Source organism: Leucoraja erinacea, chromosome 7, assembly GCF_028641065.1.
Source record: "Leucoraja erinacea ecotype New England chromosome 7, Leri_hhj_1, whole genome shotgun sequence".
Taxonomy (NCBI): Eukaryota; Metazoa; Chordata; class Chondrichthyes; order Rajiformes; family Rajidae; genus Leucoraja; species Leucoraja erinaceus.
This window is the reverse complement of record NC_073383.1, coordinates 30245001-30271349: the sequence shown is the minus strand read 5'-3', so window position 1 is coordinate 30271349 and position 26349 is coordinate 30245001. Positions and strand designations below refer to the sequence as shown.

General features: G+C 41.4%; 1 protein-coding gene across 2 annotated transcripts; it reads left to right on the top strand.

Moving 5' to 3' along the window:
* Positions 1 to 481: 481 nt before the first annotated feature.
* Positions 482 to 22804, top strand: LOC129698819 (CD302 antigen-like). Of its 2 annotated transcripts, none has more exons than XM_055638123.1 (6): positions 482 to 672; positions 4714 to 4821; positions 5760 to 5873; positions 8167 to 8346; positions 17584 to 17613; positions 22220 to 22804. In XM_055638123.1, exons 1-6 carry the CDS (start codon positions 588 to 590, stop codon positions 22417 to 22419), a joined length of 717 nt encoding a protein of 238 aa, XP_055494098.1. In that variant the 5' UTR covers positions 482 to 587; the 3' UTR covers positions 22420 to 22804. The 2 variants fall into 2 exon arrangements, with proteins under 2 accessions (XP_055494098.1, XP_055494097.1); XM_055638122.1 differs by having other exon boundaries at positions 485 to 672; positions 17581 to 17613.
* Positions 22805 to 26349: the final 3545 nt, after the last annotated feature.

The following is a 26349-nucleotide window of genomic DNA, read 5'->3' as shown; positions in this document are numbered from 1 at the left end:
GCCCGCCGGGGGCTTTGACTCTGACTTCGGGAGGGGAATGGGGAGTGCAGGGGAGAGATAAGTTTTTTTGCCTTCCGACACAGCGAGGAGGAGATGCGCTGTGATGGATGTCTGTGTAAATTGTGTTGTGTCTTGGGTCTTTTTTTCCATGTGTGTATGACTGCAGAAACAACATTTCATTTGAGCCTCTATGAGGTTCAAGTGACAAATAAATTGTATTGTGTGTATTGTGTGCCTGCGTTGAGCCTAACTCCCTTCTAACGCTTGGGAAATGATCTGGCAATCTTCCAAGCACATCAGTCAGGGACAAATCAAACTGTCCGCAGATTTTTTTTTAACGGGAGCTAGTTTTATTTTTCAATTAAACAAAAGTATCTGTTTAAATTATGTCTGTGCTGTATTTAATTATTTCGCAATAGGGAAAAACCAGACTGCGTTTTTTTTTCCTGTGCAGATGCGTTTTGCAAAATATTACACAACAACGCAAACATGACGCATCTGGAGTTCAAATGTTCACGAGGTTGGTAATGGTTTCGTGGAGCAGCTTTGTGATCTTGTGAGTCATTTGGGGAGATTGAGGCTGGACTATGGATTGTAAAACACTGCGGATTTTCACCGCCTTCTCTCTGAATGCATTCTGCCTCTTTACCTCGGCTACCTCAGATATACCGGGTAAAAAAAAGTTCTGCACTTTTATATGCATTTATTTTTCCGTCGGTGTTTTTTGTTATTTATTCCTAACGTGAAACAAAGCCTTCGAGCCTCTGCAGAGCTCGCAAAGACGTTGCAGGAACCGGTCGTGGGCTGCGAGGGGTAATTGCTCCCGCACCGCCCGGTAATCGACAGCAGAGATTGCGAGGCAGGGACTTGTGTTTTTCAATTAACGTCACGGTTAACATTACATTTACAATAGCAAACATTATATTTTGCAGAGCAGAAGGTTGCAGCCTTCAAATGTCGCCCTCTAACGGGGGGAATTAGAACAGAAAGTTCTGCCAGGAACAAGTCAGGCATCATCTGTGGAGAGAGAGAGACGTTTACCAGAGAGAGTCTGAAGAAGGGTTTCGGCCCGAAACGTTACCTATCTCCTTCGCTCCATAGATGCTGCTGTACCCGCTGAGTTTCTCCAGCATTTTTGTGTACCTCCGAGAGACAAACAAAGGTGTGTTTCAATGCCAGACAGTTATATACCTGGTAGAGCCACCGTCACAGTACCAGAGACCGGTGTTTTCGTTTTAGAGATACAGTGCAGAAAGAAGCGCCGACTCGCAATTTCGCCCAACACTAGCAACAGATCAGATAACACTATTCATAAATACATGAAGTCAATCACAAGTACAATAGATAGGGTCAAAGGGGAAGGTACAGAGTGCAGAATATAGTTCTGATCATTGTAGCACAGCAGTTCCATAGACAAAGTCCAATGTCAGCAATTGGGTAGAGGTGAATCGGACAGTAACCTAGTTTATGGAGGGACATTTCAGAAGTTTGACAAGCTGTTCCTTAATCTGGTGGTGCGTGCTTTCAAGCTTCTGTATCTTCTAACCGTCAAGAGCGGGGAGAAGAATGAACGACTGGGGTGGGACAAATCTTTGATTATGTTGAAAACAGACCCAAAATGCTGGAGTAACTCAGCATGATCTCAAGCAGCATCTCTGGAGAGAAGGAATAGGTGACGTTTCGGGTCGAGACCCTTCCTCAGACTCTTAGATTATATTATTTGCTTTTCTGAGGCAGCGTGACGTGTAGATGGAGTTTATGGTGGGAGTCTGGTCTGTGTGACTGGTCTGATCGTGACACTGGAATTTTGACAAGGCCAATGTGTATGTGAGCAGATTTCCTTAATCGAATAAACTTGTTGTATTACGTAAGCCTGTCATTCCACCTTTGCCCTCTGTGAGATATCACAGTCACTTTCCTTTAGGCTCTGGACTGTGATGGCAGAAGGAATCTCATATGCATGAAATGTACAATATATTACTGCTTTGGTGAGTGAGGCATTTTTGCTTCCAAAAAATGGTTCCACCAAGCATTTAGTGCAGTTAACTGACATTGAATTTTTATCCTGACACAAGAAGCTGCAGATGCTGGAATCTTGAGCAAAAAGGGTCTCGAGAAAGGACCCCAGCCTGAAACATTGTCTGTCCATTGGATGCTGGTCAGGACCTGCTGTGTTACAACCAGCACTTTGGTTTTTTTTTTACCTTGACACCTTTGACCAGTGATCTTCAGATGGGAGTTGGACATTGAAACTACAGGATTGAGAAGCAGAGTGGTGCAGAGGTAGAGTTGCCACCTCACAGCGCCAGAGACCCGGGATCGATCCTGACCATGGATGCTGTCTGTATATTCTTAATGTGACCGTGTGGGTTTTCTCTGGGTGCAACGTTTTCCTCCCACACTCCACAGACATACAGGTTTTTAGGTTAATTGGCATTGGTTAAAAATTGCAAAGATGTTCCCTAGTGTGTAGGATAGTGCTGGTATACGTGTGATTGTTGGTTGGTGCATATTCATTGGATCAAAGGGGCCTTTTTCCACGCTGCATCTCTAATGTTTAATAGTCTAAAGATTCTAGGTATATGGGAACCATGTGATCCTAAGTAATTGAAGTTGTGAAGTGAGAAGTCCCATTACTGAAACTATAGTAAATTACTGTAGGCATCTTTTTGATGCTTTATACTGCGGTCAAAGATGGAGGGAGTGAATGTTGACGATGGGTAGATAGATCAGCAGATAATCTTTTTTTTCTGGATGCCACGAGTCAAGAGTGTTTAACTTTCCAATGTCGTCGTCGTGGCTATCCCTCGAGGTCGAGGATGATGATCTATGTTCTGTTGTTTTTATGGACTCTCAGGTGGCTTATGAGTCCAATCCTGGCTTTGAAAGTTCCTCGCCATTCAGGACTGGTAATTCCAGATGGCAGATCGAGCTTTGGTTGTTGCTGCCTCTCTTTCCGTTTTCTTCTCTTTTCTTCTAATTCTGTGCATCTCTTGGCTTCGAAGGTCGCTGTCCCTTCTTGGATGATGGTTCGCCAGAGTTTCCTGTCCTTGGCATTGGTTTCCCAATTATCGATTTCACATTTCATCATGCTGGCTTTTAAGGCATCTATGAATCTCTTCTTTTATCTGCCTCTTTTACGTCTGCTTTCTTTAAGCTGGGAGTAGAAGGTTTGCTTTGGTAGACGCTCGTCTTCCATCCGATATGTATTGACAAAGAAACAATGAAATTCTTACTTGCAGCAGTTTTGCAGGCCAATTAATGCAATAACACATAAATAAATATATAACCAACGTCCTTATTGCAACCAATGACACTGTCCATAGAAGATCACAATTAGATTTTTTTAACAATCTGGTAGTTACATGATAACCATTAATGATATGGCTTGGTAATTCAAAAATCTTATTTAATTAACTAAATTACATTTTCCAGCCACCGTGGTGGGACTTGAATAAATGTTCTGTATGCTAAGCTCAATAAAACCTCAATAACACATTCCTGCCTTATGCCCAATAAGGAATTTGAAATTATGAACTAGTTTTATTGAGATTTATTGAGAATCCTAAAGGTTTTTAAATCTTCTTGAAGAGAAGATTTAATTAGTTTAGTATCAAGATACAGCATGGAAACAGGTCCTTTAGCCCACCAGGTCCGCGCTGACCAATGATCACCCGTACATTAGTTCTATCCTATACACTAGGGGCTACATACAGAAGCCAATTAACCTACAAACCTGCACGTCTTTGTAATGAGGGAGGAAGCCGGAGCACCTGGAGAAAACTCCTTACAGACAGCACCCAAAGTCGGGATTGAACCCGGGTCTCTGGCTCTGTAAGGCAGCGACTCTGCTGCAATAATGCTGTGGAAAATGGTTCCCGCAGAATGACCTGACATTCACTTGAAGCCTGGGTAGGTGAAAAAGAGCAGAGTATTGAATGGGTTAGGATTCTCTCAGCAATGTCCCAGTTTTCACCTGTTTAGGTGCACGGCTTCAATAGGGGTAAATAGTTGTACATCTACTATCTATAATCCTACTCTGCCATTCAGAAAACTGGGACATTCACTGACTGAACCAACCTTATTTTGTGCATCTAATAAACAGTTTGTTGATAAATGGTAGAGCTGCCTTCCCATTTCTGTTACATATGTTTGGAATGTAGTTACTGAACACAGGTAGACACAGTGAAAGAACCGCTGTCTCACAGCATCAGAGACCCAGGAGCTGTTTTTGTGGCGTTTGCACGTTCTCCCTGTAACCAAGTGCTCCGGTTTCCTCCCACATCCCAAAGATGTGTGGGTTTTGTGGGTTGATTGGCCCTCTGTAAATTGCCCCTAGTGTGTAGGGAGTGGATGAGACAGTGAGATAACATAGAACTAGATAACATGTGAACAAGTGATCGATGATCGACGTTGGCCAAGGGGCCTGTTTCCATGCTGTATCTTTCAATCAATTCAATTCGTCAATCAGTTCAAACTATGTGTGATTTCATCATTGTCTCCCTACTTCACCTCTGATGTGCATGTGGGCGGAGTGCACAGAAGGATATGAGTGTGTCATACAATCATAAGCCATTTATGAACCCTGACGTTTAAAGAACTAACTTATTGAATATAGTGAGTTATCTGTAACTTTAACTGTGAGAAGTTTAATGTTGGAAATCTCGGACTATGAATGCTAGTCATTCCATATCTTTCTGTTCTTCTCTAAAGGTTGTGATGTCACTTGGACTCCATTTGAAAACAAATGGTACACTTTTATTCCAACTCTTGGAAAAGGCTACACCATGGAAACAGCACAAGAAGCTTGCAAAGATATTGGTAACCTTTTTCAAATATTATTAGTTCAATGAACATACAAAATACTATAATTCAGGCAACGCACTTCAGATCTGGTTACCATTTGCACACAATAGCTTGTATTTTCTTATGCATTTAAGAGAACAACATCATAAGTGATTTAATAGTAGACGAAGGATCCTGACCCGAAACACCACTTGTCGTGAGTTACATGAGCAGAATTGGGCCAATCGGCCCATCAAATGTACTCTGCTGCTTGTCCTGCTGAATGATTTGCTGCTTTTCTGAGGCAATGTGGTATAGATCTCTCTTAACAGGATGATCTCTCTTAACAGGATAAACCCCTTGTCTCAGGAATTTGGTGAGCATTTGTCACATTGTCTCTATCATAGATATATGCAACTTACAGTGGAAATCGGACAAAATCTTTCCATGAAAAGTCACACCAGACTCTTGCATAATTTCCGTCGGACATCTTTGATTTTATTTCAAGAAGATTTGAGAGAAGAAGAGTAATGTACCATTTACCTTCCTTATTCCTGTTGTACCGGCACGTGTACAAAGACATGGAGGTTGCTCTGGACATTAACATATTATAATCTCTCACTCTTTCATAAAAGTCTGTAATTTTAAAAGTGGATGAGCTCATATTTTTCCAAATTATATTCCATCTGCCATGCTCCTGCCCATTCATTTTGATCTGAAGTGATCCTGAAAGTATGGAAAATGACAAATCAATACTTTAATCATACTTAACCTTCTACTTTTGACAGGCAATTTAATACAAGTACGCATTAAGTGAGAAAAGTTCCCTGATTTAAGGAATGGAGTTAACCCGCATATTAAGCCCAGTTTCAGAGCAAACATGTGTAGGCTTTGTTTTGAAGTAATTGATTCCAACTTTAATTGTCATTTATTTTATTTTCATTTCTGATAAATGACATCTATTTATGTTCCAGGTGCCAATGTTGTCAGTATACTTAGTGAAAAGGAAAATCAATTCATTGCTGATCAATTGAAAAAGAGTATGCAGTCTGACAGTATTTGGTTGGGCATGATTTTCGATACAGATAGTAAGTATCAATTGATTTGTTACAATAGGTTCCAAAAAAATGTATTTATACATTTGTATTTTGTAAAGATTTTGTTTTGCCCGGTAAATGTCTTGATAATGAATTACTGAATAATAAGGCATACTAGATTATATCTCAAAATAGGTTATTCCTGAGTGTTTTTATGTTTCATAGATTTATTGTCATACAGGGACCAGACAATCATAGAGCTGTACGGCATGGAAGCAGGCCTTTCGGCCCACCTTGTCCGTGCCGACCACGTTGGCATACTGGGCTAGTCTCATTTGCCTGCAATTGATCCACAGCCTTCTCAACTCTTCCTATAAATATATCTGTCCAATTGTCTTTTAAGTCATAATTGTATCCATGTATCAACCTACAGCTTCTTCTGGCAGTTCATTTCAGATACGGACTACCCTCTGAGTGGAAAAGTTGTCCCTGAGGTCCACTTAAATCTCTCACCTAGAGCCTATGCCTTCCACTTTTAAAATCCTCCACCCTGGTAAAAAGATTGAAACTGTTCACTTTATCCATGCCCCTCATGATCTTGTACACCTGTCAAAGTAGCTACATGCATGTTTTACCTATTTCTCCCTCCCCTGTGAACTTGCTAAGCCAAGTCGAGGTGTAGTTAACAGTCTACCACACCCACTGTGTGTCTCAGGCCATGTCATTGAGGGGCAGGAGGGGGCTTTATGGCCCTTTGTGTCCTTTTTCCCCATTCAAATCATAGTCATACAGCATTCGAAACAGGCCCTTCAACCCAACTTGTCCATGCCGACCAACATGCCCCATCTACACGAGTCCCACTTGCCTGTGTTTGGCCCATATCCCTCTAAACCTATCTATCCACGTACCTGTCTCAATGTTTTGTACCCGCCTCAACTACCTCCTGTGCAGCAGTGATTTCTGCTGTTCCTAAAATATTTGATATCTGGAGTGCCTACATTAGTCACCTTAAGCCACATTACCAGACTCCTAAAGCAGACTTTCTATTCTCAGCTCTATCATGGGAGGAGAATAACAGGTTGTGAATAAATGCAACATTTTGACTGACTCCTGGAAATGTGGTAAAGGAGCATTCAGGTTGGTCCTGAGATTCACATTGAGTACACAGAAACAAATGGGCGGCGCAGTAGCACAAGGATAAAGTTGCTGCCTTATCGCACCAGACATCCGGGTTCAATGCTGTCTGTACAGAGTTTGTACGTTCGAGTTCCCGGGGTCGGACTACACGTAGGTTTCTCGCGATGTTGGGAGTGCCGACCAGGTAGGGGAGTTTCCTCCTTCCCACACCCACCCCACCACCACCACATCCCCTCCAAACTAGATGTATTTAGATTCCCCGTTTGTAGGGAGGCAGCCGCTCCAGATTGGCTTCAGTAAAAAAATCTTCCATTCGGAAATCCGAAAATGTCCCCGACAAGTAGTGTAAAAGGTTGTGCACCTACTGCTCGTGTACAGTGTGATAAATGCAACATGGACTCCTGGAAATGTGTGGACACTCAGGTTGGTCCTGATCAATTGGTACACAGAAACAAATGGCGAACAACGGTTGCTGCCTTATCGCACCAGTCCGGGTTCAATGCTGTGCAGAGTTTGTACTGTACCACGTAAGGTTTCCTCCGGATGCTCCATAAAAAGTCTTCAGTAAAGCACTGCAAAATGGTACTCAATGGAAGGGACACAACTTCTAAAACAACTTCTAACCCTTCCACCATGATAGACATCTCCTCTATCTCCCAAGAGTGTGTGGTTCCTCATCAACCACATCAGAACCCATACAAATGGAGTGGAAGTAAGTCATCCATGATTCTGAAGGTCCTCTTCAGTAGAGTAGTCGTTAATCCAACACTGACCAATTATTAGATCCAGCTGTGAACAATAAATTAGACTCTTAACCCCTAAATCTCAAGATGGTATAAGTAGATTACTTGACAATTCATTGCTGGGTTTCCATGGATACAAAATTGACAAAAATAGGAAGTACTTGATTGGTGTAAAGCCCTCAATGTCATAATGGGTGTTATGTAAATTCAATTATTTTTCTCTTTGATCTTTATCAAAATCACTTCCTCCATTTCCATCTCACCCCTTCCTCTGTCCTTCTCATTATACTGCTTGGTACTGAAGTTGTGCACATCCCCGTCTTGGACAGTTTGGAGAGATTGTTGGATTCAGGTCCTGATAAGAAGAGCATGCAGTGAAACAACAAGAATATTTGTCCAGACAAATTGTCTCTAATGAATTAATACCTGCCGTGCATCATAAACTGACTTTCATCTTTATTCAGGAAATATCCTTATTTGGCTGGATCAATCAGAGGTAAATTACTCCAATTGGAATCCTGGCAAGCCCTTGGGAACATTGAATGTTGACATGTGTGCTGTCATGGACACAAAGTCAGGCCAGTGGAGGACTGTTAATTGTGACGATGACTTTGGAAGATCAGTCATGTGTAAAACAACAACTTGTAAGTAAGATTCAAACTTTTTTTGCATTGTACCATATTTCCTATCATCGCATTGATTATGGAATATGATGCATTATATTTGCTTTTCAACAGTCAAGCGGGTTTAATTGTCATATGTACCAAAACGGACCAATGAAATTCTTGCTTGCATCAGCATAACAAGTCTGTAAATACAGTAGTCAATAGGTAACATAATTAAAAACAAACAAAAAAAATGTGCGATTAATAAAAAAAAAATACTGTGATATTAGTGCAAAAACAAAGCTAAAGCCCAAAGTCTTTGGTGCAACCAAGAGTTTGTCGTTTGAAGTTTAGTTTGTGTTTCCCGTGTTCAATAGCCTGATGATTGTTGGAAAGAAGTTCCTGAACCTGGAGGTCACGGTTCTCAGGCTCTTGCACCTTCTTCCTGATGGCAGAACTAAAATGAGAGTGTGGCCAGGGTGGTGTGAGTCCCTGATGACGCTGGCTGCCTTTTTGAGGCAGCGCCACTTATAAATTCCTTTGATGCTGGGGAGGTCAGTACACGTGATGGACTGGGCAATGTCCACCATTTTTCATAATGTCCTTTGTTCCTGGGCAGTTGAGTTGCTGAGCTAAGCCATGATGCAACCAGTTATGCTGTCTACCTTACACCTGTAGAAGTTCAAGAAAGTATTTGTTGATATACCAAATCTCCTCAATATTCTAAGGAAGTAGAGGCATTGATAACCTTTCATTGTTGGGTGAAATATTGCTCATTTCTGCTCCACTGAATATTACATTCTTGTCTTTGCACTGTTACCAGTTTGTTACTGATTCCGATGCTGGAATCTTGAGCAAAACACAAAGTGCTTGAGGAATTAGGCTGGTCAGGCATGATCATATTGAATGGCGGTGCAGGCTCGAAGGGCCGAATGGCCTACTCTTGCACCTAATTTCTATGTTTCTATCTGTGGAGGAATGGACAGACAATGTTTCGGATCATGACCCTTCTTCAGAGTCTGAAAAAGGGTCCACGTGACCTGAATCTATGAAGAGTGTTTCGTATCACCCTATATTTCACAAAATGTCATATGGATTTTCATAGATCCTCAAAAACGTTTCCCATTTGACCTCAAAATTTTTCTACTGTGGTAACTTTTAACGTCATAATAATGAACTGGAAAATTGAATGACTTGCTATTTTCCTTTTTTTTTAATGGTAAATTGGCCAGGTTTAACAAGGTTCCCATAAAACAAATTCACAATGTGTTCATCGTTTTTTTTCCTCTCAATCGGCCCGTTTTTGAGCTGTAAATAACTGTGCCAGTCGGGGTGACCGCGAGGCACAGTTATCTTACTTTAGAGTCCAGAAGATAAAGAAAAACAAAGGTAAAGACAAGAGGGAGCTGAAGGGGCAATAACAGCGGAAGTGGTTAGCGGACATTTGCCGTGGAGATATAAAGATAGAAAATATTGGGAATGGTACAAAAAAAAGATCAAACTTCATATAAACCCGGAATCAGCTAATTCAACAAAAGATTGAACATTTAAGCTATCACAGCAAGAATATTAGGGCAGCACAGTGGCACAACTGGTGGAGCCCCTGCCTCACAATGCCAGGGATTCAGGTTTAATCCTGATCTCGGGGCGGTTTGTATGGTTTAGGAAACTTCCATTTAGATGGAAGACTTGCACAAGTAACTTTGTTATTAGAAACCATGGCATCTGGTAGCAAAGTTTCTTATTCCAATCTTTCATTTGAATGACCATTTCCCAAACCAAGAGAACTCAATGAATGCCTCAACTTTAAGTTTTCAATGTTTTCTTGTCCTTCCTTTAAATAGAAATATGTAGGGTTTGACAAAGCTTTCAATATCTTGTGTGAGATGTTCACAATAATTAATTTTACGGAGTTCAAAGATGAGAATAGAGTAATTAACATGTTTAAAATGGTCACATGATCAGCAAGAACGAGCATTGATTTCCAGAGTAGATCCTGTATGATGTTAGGAATTGGTCATCAGTCCCCTGTGTCATTCTGACGGATATTTTATCTCTGTCACTTTCCTAATTCCATATCTTTTTCACAAACCCCAAAAATCTACCAATGTCACTTTTGAATACACTCAGTGAATGAGCCTCCACAACGGTCTCAATATAGAGTTCCAAACAATTCACATCTTTCACGATTTCCTCTCATCTCTCCTGAAAGGCCAAATTATTTTTTGTGACCGTGATCCCTAGTTTTAGACACTTCAGCAGGGTTTCATCAATCCTGTATCAACAGTGTCAGGCCCTGTAAGGATTTTGTGCTTCAATAGGATTGCTTCTTGTTCTTCTAACCTCCAGAGTCTTGCTCCAGTCTATTTAATCACTCCTCCATATGAGAGCTTATCTTTCCTGTCCCCTCAGCCCCTTGTGCTTAATCCCATGGATCTATCTGGTGAATCTTTGTTGCATTAATTCTATTTCAAGTTTCTATCCTTTAGGTTGCGAGACAAGATCTATATACAATTTTCCAAGTTTCTATATAAATCTCAATGAGATGCCGTTGCTCTTGTACTGACATTTTTTGGCACCAAATATCAACATACCCGCAACTTATCATCTTAATTGCTTGCCATTCCAGCACATTAACATTCAGTGATTTCTGTTCAGGGACACTAACATCTTTCAATCTTTTACTGTTTGAAAAATGATCTGCTTTCATCCACCGGTGGCGAATTTCCAATTTTTACACATTATTGTTCATTTACCATGTAGGAACTATTCTCTGCCCCCCAGAAGACTATTTTGGAAGCTCCTCGCAAATATGACTGCCTACAGCTTTGTATATTCAGCAAACCTGGATATATTACACTTGGGGCCCCTCATCCAGATGATTGATCGAGATCGTGAACAGCTGAGGCCCAAGCACGAGTCCCTGATGAATGTGATTGCATTTTTTTGAAGAGATAGGCATGTTCCAGAATTATAAAGAAAGCATTTGATAAAATGCTTACAACAACGATATGAACGTTGGATGCTCCAACTTCGAGTAATACCACCACCCCGCTTTTTTCCCCATGTCTCCCATCCCTACCCCCTGTATTCCCATTTCTCCCACCATCTCGCATAGAAACATAGAAAATAGATGCAGTAGTAGGCCATTCGGCCCTTCGAGCCAGCACTGCCATTCAATATGATCATGGCTGATCATCCAAAATCAGTATCACGTTCCTGCTTTTTCCCCATATCCCTTGATTCCGCTAGCCCTAAGAGCTAAATCAAACTCTCTCTTGAAAACATCCAGTGAATTGGCCTCCATTGCCTTCTGTGGCAGAGAATTCCACAGATTCACAACTCTCTGGGTGAAAACGATTTTCCTCGTCTCAGTCCTAAATGGCCTACCCCTTATTCTTAAACTGTGACCTCTGGTTCTGGACTCCCCCAACATGGGGAACATTTTTCCTGCATCTAACCTGTCTAATCCCGTAAGAATGTTATATGTTTCTATAAGATGCCCTCTCATCCTTCTAAATTCCAATGAATACAAGCCCAGACGCTCCATTCTTTCATCATATGACAGTCCCGCCATCCCAGGAATTAACCTCGTGAACCTACGCTGCACTCCCTCAAGAGCAAGAATGTCCTTCCTCAAATTAGGAGGCCAAAACTGCACACAATACTCCAGGTGTGGTCTCACTAGGGCCCTGTACAACTGCAGAAGGACCTCTTTGCTCCTATACTCAACGCCTCTTGTTACGAAGGCCAACATGCCATTAGCTTTCTTCACTGCCTGTTGTACCTGCATGCTTACTTTCAGTGACTGATGTACTAGGCCACCCAGGTCTCGTTGTACTTCCCCTTATCCTAACCTGACCTCATTCACATAATAATCTGCCTTCCCATTCTTACCACCAAAGTGGATAACCTCACATTTATCCACATTATACTGCATCTGCCATGCATCTGCCCACTCACCCAACCTACTCAAGTCACCCTGCAGCCTCATAGCATCCTCCTCGCAGCTCACACTGCCACCCAGTGTTATCCGCAAACTTGGAGATGTTACATTTAATTCCCTTGTCTAAATCGTTAATATATTGTAAATAACTGGGGTCCCAGCACTGAGCCTTTGCAGCACCCCACTAGTCACTGCCTGCCATTCTGAAAAGGACTCTTTGCTTCCTGTCTGCCAACCAGTTCTCTATCCATGTCAAAACCACCCTTTCACCCAGTTACCCTATACCTTTACCTCCTTCATACACTCATCTCCCATTTTATCTCTCCTCTTTCTCCTCTCCCCTGTCCTCTTTCACCCACAACCCTCCCTCCCGTTTACATCTCACTCACCCTCTCCTCTTTAGGCACCGTTTTGTCACCTTTTCACCTCTAGCCATTGTCACTAAAGGCCCTGTCCCACTTACGTGTCCTTGGCACGCAAATTATGCGACCTCGCCATCGCGTTGAGGTGCACGGGCATTGTGTGGCCGTGCGGGGCCGGTCCCACTGAGAAGCGCGGAGGGGTATGGAGTTGTGCGCTGTATCGCGCGGCGCTCCGAAATTTTGTAGCGAACGAAATCTTTGCGCGCCACCGGCCTGCCGCGTAACTGACGGCCAAATTTTAGTCCAACGCTATTAATTTATGGGCACCCGGTACAGAGGGGGGGTGGATGGGAGGGAGGAGGGGGTCTCCCTGTCGGTCTGCTCCTGGGCCTGGCCAAGATGGCCATTCGTGGGTCCAGGCAGCGGGCAGTCGATGGCCGCACAGCGGTCGCCTGCGTGCCCCTTTTCCGGTGTTTCGTCCGATCTCGCGTGTTCCTAGAAATGGAACATGCGGTGTCCATGGGGACTGTGGAGGACTTCTGTGAACGCTGGTCACCCCAGGAGGTTGAATATATTATAGATAAAAATGTTAATATTTTAATTTGATAATTTTGTTTAAATTGCTTGAGCTTTTTCCGGGTCTACGTCCGTGTCCGCCTGTCCCTGGAGAGGGAACATGCGGTGTCCGTGGGGACTTTGGAGGCCTCCGTGAATGCTGGTCGCCGTTGGAGGTCGAGTGTTTTGTTGATAAAGTTGACGTTATATTAATTTGATGGTCGTTTGTTTGTAGACTGTCAACATAGGCAGTCTTTGATTGTGTTAATACTCTGTTTATTTTTATTTTTTGAATAAAAGTAGTTTCATAATAATAATTTTAAAAAAAATTTTAAAAAAGAGCGGCGGCAAGAAAATTGAAGATAGACACAAAAAGTAGGAGTAACTCAGCGGGACCGGCAGCATCTCTGGAGAGAAGGAATGGATGACGTTTCGGGTCAAGACCTGAAACATCACCAATTCCTTCTCTCCAGAGATGCTGCCGGTCCCGCTGAATTACTACAGCTTTTTGTGTCCATCTTCAAATGACGTCACGCGCTCCTGACGAGGTCGCGTAATTAGCATGCCAACGACATGTAAGCGGGACAGGGGCTTTACTCCAACATCTGCCAATCAACCCCCCCCTGATTGTATCCACCTATCACTTGCCAGGCTTTGTCTCACCCCCACCTCTCTTTAAAAGCTCTCCCCCCACTCCATTGTCTGAAGAAGGGTCCTGACCCCAAACTTCATCTGTTCACTCCCTCCTGACCCCCTGAGTTCCTCCAGCACTTTGTATTTTGCTCAAGATTCCAGAATCTGCAGTTTCTTGTATCTTGCTTTGGTATAATGCTTTTGGTTAAAACTCATGGAATTGAAGGCAAGTTATTAACTCGGATGTGGAATGACAAAAGACAATAGGAATAAAAACACTCTTCAAATATATGTACTTGATTATAACCATTCACAATATTTATAAAATAATTAAATGGACTATAAAGCCTTTTTTTTTTATAAGCTGGCCAATATCACAAAATAAACAAGGTAGAAAAAGGCATTTAAATACAAGGAGATCAGAATAGAATAAATATACAAGAGAAAACCCAGGCAACCCCAGGCTTAAACCCCCTTTTCATGGGGCGACTTGACGCAAGAGGTAACCAGAGTTTAACATCGTGGGAACCTCGTGCGGTAACAATACGGCATTCGTGGACCACCGTGGCGCTAACGGCAGGTAATCGTGTAACTTGGGTACTCGGGAGAAAATTCAAACATGTTTGAATTTGTCCAAGAGTGACTTGTACACTTGTGGTTGGGCATTGCAACATTATATGCACGTAGTGGCCAGTGCGATATCCGTAGTAACTCTTGCGGTTACCGTGGGAACTCCTGCGAACGGTGAACCCGGAAGTTGGATAGAGTGAATCCAGCCAGTTTGCTATTTACATACAAATCTAATAAAACTAGCTAACAAGCATTTCATTAATGTCAGTGTGTCTCTTTTTGTCTGAAAGCAGTTTCTAACTGGAGGAACTCCGCGGGCCAGGCAGCATCTACGGAGGGAAATTGACAGGCGAGCCTTTCCTCAGGCTGCCTTATCTCTCTACCCCCCAACTCTCACCCACACACACAAATGCTGGAGAAACTCAGCGGGTGCAGCAGCATCTATGGAACGAAGGAAATAGGCAACGTTTCGGCCCGAAAAGTTGCTTATTTCTTGTGTATGTGTCGGAAGGAAAAGCAGATGCCGGTTTAAAGAGAATGAGTTCGACGGCAGGCAGCATCTTTGGGGAGAAGGAATGGGTGACATTTCGGGTCGAGATCCTTCTGATATGCTGCTTGTCCCGCTGAGCTACATGTTGTGTCTATCTTCGTTTTAATCCAGCATCTGCAGTTCCTTCCTGGCCGAACCCGATTGAAAGATGAGAGGCTGGGCGATAGAAATCATTAATTGAATTAAATAACTAGATACCTGTCTAATCGTATCTACGGGATTGGACAGGCTAGATGGAGGAAGAATGTTCCTGATGTTGGGGGAGTCCAGAACCAGGGTCCCAGTTTTACAGTCTACCGTGGGAACTCTTTAATTACAGTGGGAAACCTTCAGTTTCCCAGGGGGTCGGGACAGGACTGGAGTTGGGAGGGAAAGGTGGGGGAGTCAAGGGAGAGGAGGGGGAGACAGATGGGGGTGTCTTCATTTACTGGCGGTGGGTGTCTGTCACTGAAACAGGCAGGTGAGATTTCGCATCCACCTTGTGTGTGCCTCTCTCTCTCTCTCTCTCTCTCTCTCTCCCTCCCTCCCTCTCACACAGGCATGAATGGAGGAACTCCGCGGGCCAGGCAGCATTTACGGAGGGAAATGGACAGGCGACCCATTCTTCAGGCTGCCTTATGTCTCTCTTCCCCCCCCCCCCCAACTCCCACCCACACACGCGAATGCTGGAGAAACTCCGCGGGTGCAGCAGCATCTATGGAACGAAGGAAATAGACAACGTTTCGGCCCCGCTGCACCAGCTGAGTTTCTCCAGCCCACGATGTTCATTCATGATTAACGGGAAAGATCGGGAGACGGACAAGTCACTCGCACAAATGACAGAATTGCCGAGAACCGTGGGAACTCTTTACTCTACCCCCGTTATATCGTGTGATATCGTGCTAGACCACGACCACTCCACTCTGGCTACATCGTGCGTCAAGTCGCCCCGTGAAAACTAGCCATCAGATGGGACCATGATCAAGTTGGGCCAAAGGCCCTGATTCCTTGCTGTATGATGCTAAGATTCTAAATAGTTTTCAGTTTACAATAGATATTTCTAAATGGTGAAAAGTTGGAAACAGTTGAAGTCAAACAGATATTGGTATTAATATATCGTTGTGAACAACTGTAAAAATAAATTAAAAGGGCTGATGCCACATTGGCCTTTGTATGTACACAGTGGGTAGGTGTTTTGCTATTGCTACCCAAATCCTGCTTCCACCACAGTAACCTGTGCACTGTGAGCAGTTCTGGCCACCTAACCCAAGGAAGAATTTGCAAACCGGAAGGAATGTATCATTGATGTGCCAGAATGAAATCTGGATTCCAAGGAATGAATAATCATGGACAAGTCACACCCTGGTCACTATCTCTTCTCCCCTTCCCATCGGGGAAAAAGGTACAGAAATGTGAAAATGCACAACTCCAGATTCAGGGACAGTTTCTTCGCAGCTGTTATCAGGCAACTGAACCATCCTACCAACAATAGAGAGAAGTCCTGAACTAATATCTACCTGATTGGAGACCCTTGGACCATCTTTGATTGAACTTTACTGGCTTTATGTTGCACTAAACGTTATTCTCGTTATTCCCTTTATAATGTATCTGTACAATGTGGATGGCTCAATTATAGTCATGTATTGTCTTTCCGCAGCTTGGTTAGCATGCAACAAAAGCTTTTCACTGTACCTCGGTACACGTGTCAATAAACTAAACTCAAACTCGAATAATGCAAACTTGTGCATTTTTAAAGTTTTTTTCAGATGCAGCATGGAAACAGGCCCTTCGACCCACCGACTCCATGCTGACCATCGATCACCCGTTTACACCCGTTTAGTTCTATGTTATCCCGGTTTTTCATCCACTTCCTGTACACTTGGGGCAATATACAGCTATAAATCTACACGCCTGTGAGGTGTGGGAGGAAACTGGAGCATCCGGAGGTAACTCATGCTATCACAGGAAGAACGTGCAAATTCCACACAGACAGTAGATGAGGTCCGGATCAAACCCTGGTCACTGGTGCTGCAGCAGTTCCATCAGCTGTACCACTCTGCCGCCCTAAGTGAATCAAATCAAAAATAAGGTGCAAATCATGAACAATGATTTCTGTTCCTTCATCCATCTTGTATGTCTTTTGTGGCTATTTAAATGTCAAAAGTTTTCTCCTGAAAAAAGTTACACATTCCATTGTTGAATTAAATGATTTATTTTCGTTGATCTGAGAATTTAAGAATGCTGATAAAAGAAGAAAGGATATATTTATATCATAATATTTGGGTGGCACAGCGGCAGAGTTGCTGCTTTACAGCTCCAAAGACCTGGGTTTGATTTTGACTACGGGTGCTGTCTGTACTGAGTTTATACGTTCTCCCTGTGACCACGTGGGTTTCCTCCCACACTCCAAAGATGTACATGTTTGTACTGTAAATTGCCCCTGGTGTGTAGGTAAATGCTAGTGTACGGGATGATCACTGGTCAGTGTGGACTCAGTGGCTTAAGAGCTTTGGTCAAAAGCTTTAAATGATCATCGATGTACTTTGGTCTGCACTACTAATCATAATGTGTTAACAAGCTACCATTCCCTTGTTCACCTTGTAGTGTAAAATGTATTATCTATGTTGCATTCTATATATAATACTAGATGTAAACACAACTTTTCTTTTCTTTTCTAGTAGCTGTACCTGATGGGGAAAAATGCGCATGGCGTAAGTACATATCCTAACAACTTTAAATCTTTTCAAATTGGAAAATGCTTACTTTACATTATGCTTCGAAAGCAAAGTGTTTATTTTTTATCTATTAATATTAAAATACTGGCAATATACTGGAACAACAAGGCCCAGTTTAAAGCGGGCACGTTGGCGACAAATAAATGTTTGTATAGCTCAATGAAATGTACAAATATTCCGGAAGTTTTGACCACCAATGGAAGCAGTGAAATTATACTTTAAGTACAAGAAATTAAAAATGAAGATAACAAATGTAATAAAAAAGAACTGCAGATGCTGTTTAATACCAAATAAAGACACAAAATAGTGGAGTAACCCAGCGGGGTCCGGCAGCATCTTTGGAGAAAATAGATAGATGATGTTTTGGGTCGGGACCCTTCGTGAGGTGTCTTTTTACAATACTGCACACAAAAATGTGGCAAAGGTGGTCAAATTTCAAATTCCTTCAAAAAAGTTGACAAGCACTTTATTGGGTTCATGACTAACATAGTATCAACAAAAAATATAAGAAAAGATAGCATATTGATGGCAAGTTTCTGAAAATGGCATCGGAATACACAAATACATTTCGTGTAACGGTTGTCGCGTGGTGTCCACCAGTGATCTGGTCGGCACAGTAAGTGCACGTATTTCTTATTCCTTTCTGTGTTTATGAATACCACATGGAATAATGAAATTGCAAACACCGTTTCCACTTCATTCACCTGATCATGTAGTAGAATACAGCATCCATCTGAGTGGACACCGCAACGCGCGTTACACACCATACACACAAACGTACGTTGCGGTGGACCCTAAAAGGTGTGGTGTCCCAGAAAATTAACGTTACATTATTAGCGAAAACCAAACATTTTCACCAATGTGATCTAAACGGTACATTACCTTATGGATTTGAGCTATATCGATGGCCGATGATTCGTCAGAACGTTTGATTTGCGCTGATTTTTTAGTAAGTAAAATGTCTCCGTAACGGTTGTTGTGGAGCTTCCCGAAGTTGACACGAAGGAATGAAGTTAGCGACTTGGTCCGTACGAAAGGTAAACGAGACAGTGTGTTGCCAAATTGAAGATTCAAGTCAAGTCAAGTCACATTTATTTATATAGCACATTTAAAAAACAACTCTCATTGGCCAAAGTGTTATAAAAATAGTATAAACAAATAAACTACATACATATATACATATAGCCCTCGCTCAGTGGACGTCAGGAAAGGCTTGGGAGTATAGATACGTTTTTAAGTCTTGACTTAAAGGAGTCGATGGAGGGGGCAGTTCTGATGGGAAGATTGGCTCAGTTTCTTAGTTTTGATGACCAATTTATGTCCAACTTATTTTTAATTGATTTTAAAAAGTCGGAAAATATATCGTTATCGGTCATTGAGTTTTTGACACCACAATGTTTTTGATATATTAAATGTGAAAATAAGAAAAAATAATTAACTCGCCCAAAAATCGCTACTGCCAAGGTTACCTCGTTGGGTTTGTGAAAAGCATTTGAGGTTTGGCGCCTCCATAGTTTAACTTACGGACGTACCGACCGACCCCGATAACAATCGTTGTGACAATGGACACCAAGCACAACGACCGTTACGGAATCTTTACTGTACTGTATTATCTGTATGTTACTGTATTTTTCTCCTAGTATTGATAAGATATTTCCCTAGATCATTATCAAAATGTATATGTATGAGGGGCCATATGAAGTTAATTTATGAATTAAATATTCATGAGTAAATGTGGCAGAATTTTTATGTCACATTTTTGGTGTCCAAAATGGTGGTAAAACGATGAAAATTTGTCGGTCATGAAAAATGTTTTTGACTTTTGGTCTTGAAGTTATCTAATTTATTTATAAGGTTTCACATGATGGGTAGATTTATAAGGTTTCACATGATGTGTAGATTTTTGTTAGGAACAGTGTACTGGTGTAAAAAACTGAATAGTAATCATTTTCCTCAAAATCTCTCCAGTATTGTAAAAAGACACTGGGGCAAATAAACAGTGAATCCTAATATATAAATAAAATATAAATAATACATTCTGATAAATGTCCAGTTCACCTATGAGATTCTTGGCAATTGCACGATTGGTTGAAAGTGAAATGGTTACTTTACCATATTAATCAGTCTCTGTCAGTTATTGTGCAACAAAAACACATCTTTGCATGCAATCCCAGCAAATGAGATCTCAAGGAAACATTGCACAGAAATTGGATCTCACTTTCTCCTTGCATTAACCATATGATTGTTTCTAGTATTTGTGCTCACAGTGATCTTGTATTTAAAAAAAAATGCTGAATGTGGGCAAAAGTCCATTAAAAGTTTCATGATTGCATTCCACATTTAGAAATTGTGGTTGTAAGTGGAACCTGTATGATTCCCATCAGGAGATGTATAAAGAACTCACAGCTGCTGAATAATTGCCACTCGTGAAAAGAGCACTGGCACCTGAAGATGCCTCCCTGTGGCAGCCACTGTACAACTGCACAGAAAGGCTGCCTGTGAGTAGGAGGTGATCTTCTGTTTAGATCAAAAGACATAGGAGCAAATTAGGTCATTCGACTCATTGAGACTGCTCCTCCATTCAATCACAGCTGATTTATTTTTCCCTCTCAACCCCATTCTCCTCTCTTCTCCCTGTAACATTTGACACCCTTACTAATCAAGAACCCATCAATCTCATCTTTAAAAATACCCATTGATATGGCCTGCACAGCCGTCTGTGGTAATGAATTTCACAGATTCACCACCCAATGGCTAAAGAAATTCCTCCTCGGCTCCATTCTACAAGTACATCCTTTTATTCTGAGGACGTGCCCTCTGGTCCTAGACTCTTCCACTACTGGAAACATCCTCTCCACGACCACTCAATTTTGGCCTGAGTTTGTCTGAGTATCTTCCCATGCAATGGTCTGGCCCCATTGAATGTTCTTGTCACAATTGGCACTGCAAGGTGCAGTGGGATCACAGGGTCAGGGATTACTGCATGCAGTTTAGAATTAATATGCGTATAGAGACTGCAAACAGTGAAAGAAACACTGCTGAATCATTTTCCATTGAAATCTGAGCCTGACAGATGTTGTGTGCAAGACATTGATGTCATAGTGCAGGCCTATTAATTACTGATTCATTTTCGCCCCTTGTGCAATGTTCTCCCAGATTATCAGCGAGTGACGAGCAAAAGGTTTCACAATGTCCTAAAAACTCCACTTTCAGCCAGTACTACATAAACAGAGTCAGTAAACTTACGCAACTGCTCAAATGTGATCAGGCCAATGGGCACTATTTCACACAGAATTAATCATTAATGATAAAACTGCTTTTATGCACATTTTGATCACAAAGCAAAACTAATGGGATCAATTTTTCGACTTTTATTTAAACAAAGTCTCAAAAATGTGTATCATCGATTGGCCATCTTATCAGTGTCCTGTGAGCTTTTTGTTCACTAAAATACTAGTCTCCACTCCTCGTAAGTTATATGTAACAAGAAAAGTATAAAACAAGACCAAAACATGTATTTAAAGAAGTTAAGATTCTCTCAGAACAAGTTACAACCTGCTAAAGTGAAATTCCATAGCTTCTGCGTTTCCTTAATTCCAGTGTCTGAGAGTTTAGACTTTAGAGATACAGCGTAGAAACCGGCTCTTCGGCCCACGGAGTCCACGCTGACCAGCAATCATCCTGGACACTCGTACTATCCTACACACTAGCGACAATTTACAATTTTACCGAAGCCAATTAACCAACAAACTTGAGCGTCTTTGGAGCGTGGGAGGCAACCGGAGCACCTGGAAAAAAACCTCTCCCCGTTTCCAGCTTTCTTCTGTACCCCCCTCCCCTCTAAAATCAGTCTGAAGAAGGGTCTCTGCCCAAAATATCATCCATCCATGTTTTCCAGAGATGCTGCACCTCCTGAATTACTCCACCATGTTGTGCCATTAGTCATAATAATGAATTAACTTCTCAGTATTTCTGCCCCTGATTAAAACCAAGCATGTACAGCAAGACCATGTCATATCAGTCTGGAGAATGTATCAGCAGTTAATATGAAGAGCACTTCATTGGTTTACTTCTAAGATTTATCCTTTTCAGAACATGGTTGCTTACACATTGCAAAGGCTGCCCTTTTTCTTAAAGCAGCATATCCATGTAATCTTAAACAATGCATGACTTTTCATTACTTCAGATGACATGTAGAAATAGAAATATCAGTAGACAAATTCACTTCTTGGCTGTATGATATTCTGAGAATTTCACTGTTAAGGTAACCCATCTCCTTTTAAGTGTGTTTGTCCAATATTCCTTAATTACCTTTTCCTTAGCAATGACCTGTTAACAATAACACAATCTTTTATCAGAAAGACCATAATAATTGAATGTTTGAGAAGGAACTGCAGATCTGCTGGAAAATCGAAGGTAGACAAAAATGCTGGAAAAACTCAGCGGATGAGGCAGCATCTATGGAGCGGAAATAGGCAACGTTTCGGGCTGAGACCCTTCTTCAGAATTGAAGATTAATAATTGATTGCTTTATTTTAGACAAGATCTCTGTAATATACATCACTTTCTTTCTTTCTTGCAGGTAGCAAAAATTTCTTGCCAACAATATTAGTTGTCACATTATCTGTGATTTTGGTGATAATTTCAATGGTTTCGTGGTATGCATATAAAAGAAAATATCTCACTGCAAATGGATTTAGTTCTATCCAGAACAACACAGCAGATCAAGTTACGGATAACAGCGCATTGGTAGAAAATGAAGAAAGGGAATATGAAGCGTAGCCGATTAATCAGACAGGATATTAAATAAAAGTGTATACATAATGAAACAGAGCCATGTCGCCAGTGGTTAATAGCTGGAATAATTTTTTATATGTTAAAACGTTTTACATATTCAACCTATTTTACGAAAACATACCAAAAGTTAGCTTTTAAAACTGGCAAAAAGACTTGTTTCAAAAATTAGTTAACCGATTGTATTATCTACGTAACTCAGCAAGATCCTTCATTTTGTCTTGCATATTTATGGAAAGTATTAAGAACAAAAACAGGTGTGATTCATTATGGATATTTGCTGTGTATAAGATTCTGCTATTTAAGTTTAGTCATTTCAATGAATTTTTATTTTTTACCCATTTTGACCACTGATTAAAATTATTGTTATAAACATTGCAGTGTTTTATGTTTAATACTATAAATATATTATAAAGATATTGGGCTTATCACTTTATTCACTGAAGTTTCTAAGAGGAGGACATTTACAGTTTAATCTGGGCTATGTGTGACTCTAAATTCATAGCAATGGTGTTGACTTCTTATAGTAACAAAGAACTGCAAATGATGGTTAATACACAAAAAGACACAGTGCTGGAATAACTCAGCAGGTCAGGCAGCATCTCTAATTCAATGATACATTTATTGTCACATGTACCTAGGTATAGTGAAATGCTTTGTTTTGCATATAGCATGGTAAAATCGTGTTGCAGATCTCACCTCGGTAGGACACAAGTGTCACCACGTTTTGGCGCAGACAAAATTACAACATTCCGAACATTCCTCTCTACAGCCTGCCTCTGCACATGCCAGTAACCTCCCGTTGGGTTCCCCTTCATTCTCGGCTCCCCTCCTTGCTCTCCAATGGCCCTCCTCACTCTCTGACCGCCTTCTGATGGTCCCCACGCTCACCGACAACCTTCCTCACTCTCCGACGGCCCACTCTCCAACTACCTTCCTCGCTCTTCAGCCCCCCTCGCTCTCAGCGGTTGCTCGCGGGTCCCGTCTACCTCCATGGTGGGTAAGCTAGCCTACTAGAGGGCTTGGTCCCACGTGCCGGGAACACTCCCGACCGCAGTGCTCACCGGGAACAAGGGTAGGTGATGTTTCAGGTCGAGACCTTTCTTTAGACTGCTTGACCTGCTGAGTTACTCCAGCACTTTGTGTTCTTCTGCGGTTGCCTTCTTAATTGCTCCCTAAGCCATTCAATTGCATCAAAATCATCATGTTAAAATCATATGACGTCAACTGAGTCACAAAATCCAGACATTAGAGAATTACTTGATCTTGCAAAGTCCTTCACATAATCATCTGGAATCTTGTATATAGTAACATAGAAAATAGGTGCAGGAGTAGGCCATTCGGCCCTTCGAGCCTGCACCGCCATTCAATATATTCATGGCTGATCATCCAACTCAGTATCCTGTACCTGCCTTCCCTCCATACCCCCTGATCCCTTTAGCCACAAGGGCCACATCTAACTCCCTCTTAAAAATAGCCAATGAACTGGCCTCAACTACCTTCTGTGGCAGAGAATTCCAGAGATTCACCAATCTCTGTGTGAAAAATGTTTTCCTCATCTCGGTCCTAAAAGATTTCCCCCTTATCCTTAAACTGTGACCCCTATAAACTGTCCATCAGACTTGTCGAGCAATGGTCATAGTTTCAGAATTGTGCTTTGCAGATAATGTACCAGGTTCCTATTCCAGGTCCATTCCAGGTTCAATCTCACGGGCAGAAGAGACTCATCAGATGTGAAAAACTCTAGGAATACTCAACGTTGACTTAAGATCGCATAAACATCATGATATCATGGTAAACGTGGGCAAGAGATTGCCAGCTTTTGATTACCACTTACTATTGGTAATATTAAACAACATTTAGAAGAAGCACAATAATGAGGGTCCCAGCATGTACTCTGGGAAGTGTTCAGCACTGATAAAAACTTGTTACCAACACCACTGACTACACTGTCTGATGTAGATAGCTATCAGATTGGACTGTAGAACATGGTGAATAAACCAATATGAGGGATGAACCTCCTTGATTCCATCTTTGCCAACTCAATTGAATTACTGTATATGAATCATGAGGTCATTAGAAAGCAATCTTACAGATAGAAATCAGATCAAATACTTATTCAATTTTGGTAAACCTCCTAACTTTATATACATGTATGATGAAAGTAGGAGATATTTGATAATAATGTAATTGAAAGTCAAAAGGGATGGTGTTAGACTCTTGTTGAACATGGACTTTCCCAATGTTACTTACCACTAAGGACGTAAAGTGCTGGAGTAACTCAGCAAGTCAGGCAACATCTCTGAAGAACATGGGTAGTTGACATTTCAGTGCAAGACCCCACCTCAGTCACCTTTCCATGTTCCCCAGAGCTGCCTGACCCTCTGAGTTACTCCAGTACTTTGTGTCCTTTTATGTATTAACCAGCATCTGCAGTTCCTTATTTCTATTTACGTCCACTTAGCTTGACAGATATAAGTTTATGAAGAGGCTAAGCAAATGCCATTAGCAAAAAGCATGCAGAATAGAAAGAGATGTTCTGACGAGACACTGAAAACACCAAATGCATTTCTCAATAGGTTTAGGTTTATTATTGCCGCATATACCGAGATACAGTGAATGCTGTCTAATCAGATCAGATAATATTATACATAAATGCAATCGTGTCAAACTCGAAGTACCACAGGTAGAGCAAAGGGGAAAATATAATTAGAACATTTAGAAAATGGTATTAGATTTACAGGTGGAAAATAAATTTAAAGGAGTAAAGTGATATTAATGGATGATGGTAGATCCTTCTCTGGAAATGGCTCAAAAAATCACCATGGTCCAATGCAATTCTCTTGCTGATTAAAAAGAAAAATTGCTGTTTCCATGCTGTATAACGCTTAGAATATGACTTAAGACTGGATATGGGGTTACTGCACGAAAGTGGCATTAAGATAAAAGACCAGTCTTGATTTTATTGAATAGAAGATCAGACACAATTAGTTGTTTCCCACTTCTATTTACTTTCTTTAATAAACGTGGCACCCCTTTTAGAGTTCTGCTCACTATTATTCTGAAATCCCTATACAAGAACTTAAAAGAGCACAATGCTCATATTTCTCCATTTTGTATGATCTATGAACTTTGAAATTACATCCAAGCTAAGATCGTTTGTGATTTAACCACAAACTGATTTAACAGGTCAGGGAGCACCTCTGGAGGGAATGGAAAGGCAATGTTTCTGGTCAGGACCCTTTTTCAAACTAGAAAAACTGTATAGCCAACCAACTATCCTTTCGAACTGTAGATCTTGTGGCAGTGTGACAGGAAATTATCTGGTTGGGTTAGCAATTCTTATAAATCCCAGATCCAATCTTAAATTATTTTTATCTTTTATAATAATGATGCTGCATAATAATTAGCAAAATAGAGAAAATAGGTTTAAGGTGAGAAGAGATTTCATAACAACCTGAAGGGCAACATTTTCACACAGGTTGGTGGGTATATGGAACGAGCTTCCAGAGGGGATAGTTTGGGCAGGTACTATAACAATATTTAAAATACATTTGGGGAAGCTAATGGATAGGAAAGAAGGATATGGGCCAATGGGGCTTGTTTAGATGGGCATCTTTTGTCGGCATGGATGAGTTAAGCCAAACGGGCCTGTTTAACTGCTGTATGACTGACATCCTCCATTGGTTTATCAGTTTGTGTAGGAAGGAACTGCGGATGCTGTTTATACCGAAGATAGACACAAAGTGCTGCAGTAACTCAAGCAGCCATCTGGGAAAAATATGTGGCATTCGGGTCCGAACCCTTCAGACTCATCAGTTTTATCTCCTAAATCCTTAAAGAACAGAAACAGGCCCTTTGGCCCAACTTGCCCCAACTAGCCCAAGATGCCCCATCTACACTAGTCCCACCTGCCCG